General features: G+C 39.0%; 1 protein-coding gene across 1 annotated transcript; it reads left to right on the forward strand.

The window, feature by feature from the left end:
• Window positions 1–611: 611 nt before the first annotated feature.
• On the forward strand, window positions 612–1,001 carry LOC125997586 (late cornified envelope protein 1F-like). Its single transcript, XM_049766011.1, has one exon. It carries the CDS (start codon window positions 612–614, stop codon window positions 999–1,001), a length of 390 nt encoding a protein of 129 aa, XP_049621968.1.
• Window positions 1,002–5,430: the final 4,429 nt, after the last annotated feature.

Here is a 5,430-nt window from a genome sequence, read left to right on the forward strand (position 1 = left end):
AATTCAAGTTCTGAAGAAATTGGAGATTGAATAGGTTCTTTCCTTAGTGAGTTTTTTGGAACTGGTAATTTGTGCAGTACAGTTTGAATCTGTACTCTGTCTGCTTAGAAGACTTTTGACCTGAGATTCCCTATTTCCAAATAAGAATTGCTCTTCAAAAACAAACAAAAATCAATCCTACAGATTGCTTTTAGAGAAAAAAAAAAAAAGCTCTGCCTTCTCACAGTGAATAATCAGAATGTTGAAAATCAGTAAGTTATTAAACTAACACAATAATTAGTTTTTAATCATTATAGTAGCTGCATAGAGATCTGATTGACCTACTTTGAAAATGTCCTTTGCCTTAGAATCTAGACAGGTTTTATGCTACAGTTATTTTCTTAGATGACTTCGCCTACAAGAAATGAAAGTGTGTCATTCTTCAAAAACATAGTGAGTTTGACAGGAACAGAAGTAAGATGCAAAATTGAGTAAAAGTGGTAAAGCTGAAGCATATTCAATTTCTATGCTACTTAGTTATGCTGAAGTCCAGCAATGGGCAGGGACCTGCATGTGCTGATCTCACTCACTGTTTGTTTTTTCTCAGCTCCTGACCACCACAGACCAGCAGCATGTCCTGCCAGCAGAGCCAACAGTGCCAGCCCCCTCCCAAGTGCGCCCCCAAGTGCCCACCCAAGTGCCAGACCCCAAAATGCCCTCCTAAGTGTCCCCCCAAATGCCCTCCTGTGTCCTCCTGCTGTAGCTCAGGAGGTGGAGGTTGCTGCAGCTCTGGGGGTGGGGGCTGCTGCAGCTCTGGAGGTGGGGGCTGCTGCAGTTCTGGGGGTGGGGGCTGCTGCCTGAGCCACCACAGACGCCGCAGATCTTCCCGTCACTGCCAGCCTTCTGGGGGCTCCAGCTGCTGTGGAGGGAGCTCCAGCTGTTGTGGTGGAGGCTCCAGCTGTGGAGGGGGCTCGAGCTGCTGTGGAGGGGGCAGCAGTCAGTCCTCTGGAGGCTGCTGCTAGTGTCTCCCTGAGCCAAGAACAGCAATGTAGAGGCCCTGGAGCTCAGTGACACCATCCCTGGACCTGCCTGTGTTCCTGCTCCAGTGGCCTGAAGAGATCAGACTGTTCTGGCCCTGGGTTGGAGACATGCCTTCCTTTCCTCAAAGACTCCTCTTCTGCCATCTGCATCCATCTCTTCTTGCCTTGGAATACAGACCACAATCCCTATATCAGGGACTTCTCTGTGCTCCTGTCCGCAAAGGAAACAATAAACTTTGTGCTCACACTCTTTGGTCTATGCCTTGGTATTGACTGAATGTGTTGCTCTGAAGCCCGAAGTCTTAGCTATTTCTTCATCTTTATTTCAACTCGGATTGTTCTCTATGTCCTTGGATTATTAAAACACCGGAGGTCACATAAACAATTTTAGGGAGATACAAGTCAGATACACTGATCAATTTTATGTTTCTTTTTCATTTGCAGACTATAGATAAAATAAGAAAAGGTTTATGTTTGTAATGACCCAGAATTTTATTTTATTTTTTTTTTGGTTTTTGGGCCACACCCAGTGATGCTCAGGGGTTACTCCTGGCTATGCGCTCAGAAGTTGCTCCTGGCTTGGGGGACCATATGGGACACTGGGGGATCGAACCGCGGTCCGTCCAAGGCTAGCGCAGGCAAGGCAGGCACCTTACCTTTACGCCACCGCCCGGCCCCCAGAATTTTATTTTTATCAACTATCCTTTTTGTTCTGTTTGGATCCACATTTGGTAGTGTTTTTGTTTCTTAACTTGGTGATCACCCTGTCAGGGCTTTGGGAGACCTTATGACATCCCAAATTTTAGAATTAATAGTCTCACTATTAATTTAAATTAATTAATTAATTAATTTAAAACAAAAGTAAAGACATTATTGTAATAATTCCAAAGACAATAGAGTGAAGAGCCAGAAGGACCAGCCCACAACACGAAGCTCATCACAAAGAGTGGTGAATGTTGTTAGGGAAATAACTACACCAACAACTAGCATGACAAAGTTAATGAATGGAAGCAGTAGAATGCCTATCTCGAATACAGGCAGGGATGGGGGAGTAGAGAGATCCGGGGCATTGGTGGTGGGAATGTTGCACTGGTGAATGAGGTTGTTCTGTTATGACTGAAACCCAACTACAATCATGCTTGTAATTATGGTGCTTAAATAAAGATTTTATTAATAAAAGAAGATGGACAATAAGAATTATACATATTAAGGAAATACATCTAAATTAATATTTGAAGGATATATACATGTCTCCTTCAAAACTTTTGAAATTTTCTAGGTTTGGGGGATGATATCAGGGGCACAGCTTCAGCCTGCAAACTGGTCTTGTAGAGAAAGAAAAATGACTCCCAGCAGTCACATATCAAAAACCTTCTAGAGCCCAGTCGTAGCAGAAAACAAAACCAGTAACGAGTTTGCTCATTTTTTATCCTTTAAAACAATGATAGATCCATTTAACCATTTTTAGTCTTTGATCAACGATCAGCCACCACACCTCTCTTGGCATGGCAATCTGAACTTCGTTATCAGACTAGATTAGCTAATTGCCATTCTTCTGCTCTTTTGTTTGCATTGACTACGTGAACAATTTTATCCTATCCAGAACAGCAATGGAGAAAATTTTACTTTTTGTCGTGTTTGTATTGAATTCTGTCCAGAGAAGACATGTTCTTCATCAAAGCAAATATCTTTGTCAATGTATGTAAGAAGAGCCAAAATATTGTTGTAGTTATAAATCTTTTTGTCATTTACTTCACAATCTTTCAGTATTTAGACCTCACATTGTTTGATCGAATGCACAGAGGTACTACTTTTTTGTTCTTGAGGAAGTGATAGACTATGATCTAAAATTAGTACCAATCGTGAATCCCCAAGTAGTATTTTTCAGGCCTTGCCAATACTCATAGTTACTAGACTTTATTTTGGTTTTTGATCCACATCCATAGTGCACAATATTTTATCCTGATTTTGCATCAGGCTTCACATCTGGGGAACTCAGGGGACTATATGAAAGCCTATGAATCACACATGAGTCAGCCGCATACAAGGGAAATATGTAATTATCTCTATATCCTATCTGTTGGTACCATCTCACAGGCCCATGTTACTAACTTTGTTGTAAAAGGTATTATTGTGGATGAAAGATGATATCCCAGTATGGTCTTGATTTGATGTAAAAAGATGAAATGGGGAATAAATTATTATAGAAGAGGAGAGAGGAGTGACCTCTTCTGTGAAATAAAGTGAGTTTGTATTTTCTGCATTTGGGAGGGCTGCACATTGCAAAGATGACACAGAATGTGGGACAAGAGAGACTGAATCCTTTCTGGAATAAATTAGACCAGGAAAGGTACATGAAGTGAAGCAGAAGCTGAGAGATGGTGATTTTTCTAACAATACATATAATTAAATTTCTTTATAAACTCTCTAGAAATATTTAACTCCTGTTTTTTTACGGCCTTAATTTGGTAATGGATATGAGTAAAAATATTTTAAATCCTTTAAAGAAAAGTGTATTTCTCTATTTCAGGCAATTTACACTGTAGGGCTATAATATATTAAGAATTAATTATCTATTAATATCAAGGCTATTATCCACATTTGGGATGATCATAAGACAGAAAAAGCAACCCATCATAGTATTTGAAAATTCTAAAGATTTAGTGTGATAGATAAGATGAAGAAAAATATTGAGGCATTTCCTATGCTCTCTATGGATGCTAACAATCATTAATGACACTGATCAATTATGATTAATATTAATAATAAGTATCAATGTTAATGTTAATTAATAATCATAATTAATAACACACAGGTCACCATGCGCTCTGTAAATCTTACTAGTAAATCATTGTGTGTTTCCAAAAAGGTGTGTATATTATATGAGCTTTTGTCTTTGACTTCGAGATAACACACAAGGAAGGAGTCAGAATACACAACTAAGTACACAGACGCGCACACAAAAACACATACAAAACTGTCCGTGTTTTATTTGAAAGCAGGAGTTATAGCCCCAAATTGCAGCAGCACCATGCATTCCCTGGCTTTTCGAAATGGGGTTTCAATTTCTCATTGAACGCTTTCCTCATCTCATAGTTTTAATCCCTGAACTCAAGAGCAATTGGTTCAGGTTATTAGGGATGTTGCACCTTGTCTTGCTATAGGTCCTCATCACGTGCCATGCTCTATAGGCTAAAATTTGGATATGTGCTACATAAATGCTTGTTACACCTTTTAAAATAGATTTTAAACAAAAACAACTTATTTTCCTATTTGGTCTTCCCCTAAAAATAGGCTTTAGCCATGTATTCTACAAACAAGTCCTGTTTAAATTGTTGCTCTGATATTTGTCGGTAGTCCTTTCTCTCGATTGTGCTCAAAACAAACCCAAGACTCTCCAGGAATGCTTTGCATAGATCTTTTCTTTTTAGGTCCCTCATGGCTACCTGGCACATGGTCCCTTCTTAGCATGTTTAGTCCCATCATTAACTTTATAAGTGACTTTACTCTGTGTGGGGCCTAAGTGTCATCACTAGAATTCTCACTCTGTTAGATTGCCCTGCCTGTGCCCTCACCCTATAACCCTGCAGAAATCTGCCACTCACTGGCCTGGGAGTGACTCACTTTGCTTCCATGGGTGTCTTGAAGGAGACTGCAGCTATTGAATACTTGGCCCACACAGTCAATTCTGACTCAGGGACCCAGGTCATCCATCCCAAAGCTGAGGAGATGCAGAAGCTATTCTCCCCATGCCTCTGCCTCACATAGAGATAGGACATAAATCTTCAGTTGGTCAGGCTTGGGCATGTCCTAAGGCATCACTCTGATGTGGCATCCTGATTAGTGTGCTACAGTATAAGTCCAGGATATATTTTAACATAAAAATATGCACCAGAAAAGCACCGATGGTGTGAGGTTCTTAGGTTTTTGTAACAGCACAGGAGAGGGATATGATCTTCCTCTTGACTTAGACTCAGAGATTCCCAGACCCAGCCTAGAATCACATGAATGCTTAATTTGTCTTTTCTCTTACAAGTTTCAAAGTAAATGTTGAAACCACAGCTGAGTATTTTTCTAAATCAGTCCAGTGTGCCCCTAATTATGTATCTATAAGTAGTATGAAAGTATTTTAAGCAGGGTAATATATTGACAAATAATAAGATAGTTTGAAAATATTTGTGTTATGATGAGGATCATATAAAAAGAAAGTTCATAATATAAAGACAATGAAATATAAATCAAAAGCAATATAATTTTAACACTAAATAGTTATATATATTCATGATGAACAAACCTATTATCAGACAGTCAAAACATGAACAACAAGCTTAGAAAGAAAAATTAAAATAAAAATAAAAATAAAATTTATTTTCATCATATTTATGTGTGAAAATTTACTATGTATAAAGCA

Source organism: Suncus etruscus, chromosome 19 (assembly GCF_024139225.1).
Source record: "Suncus etruscus isolate mSunEtr1 chromosome 19, mSunEtr1.pri.cur, whole genome shotgun sequence".
NCBI lineage: Eukaryota > Metazoa > Chordata > Mammalia > Eulipotyphla > Soricidae > Suncus > Suncus etruscus.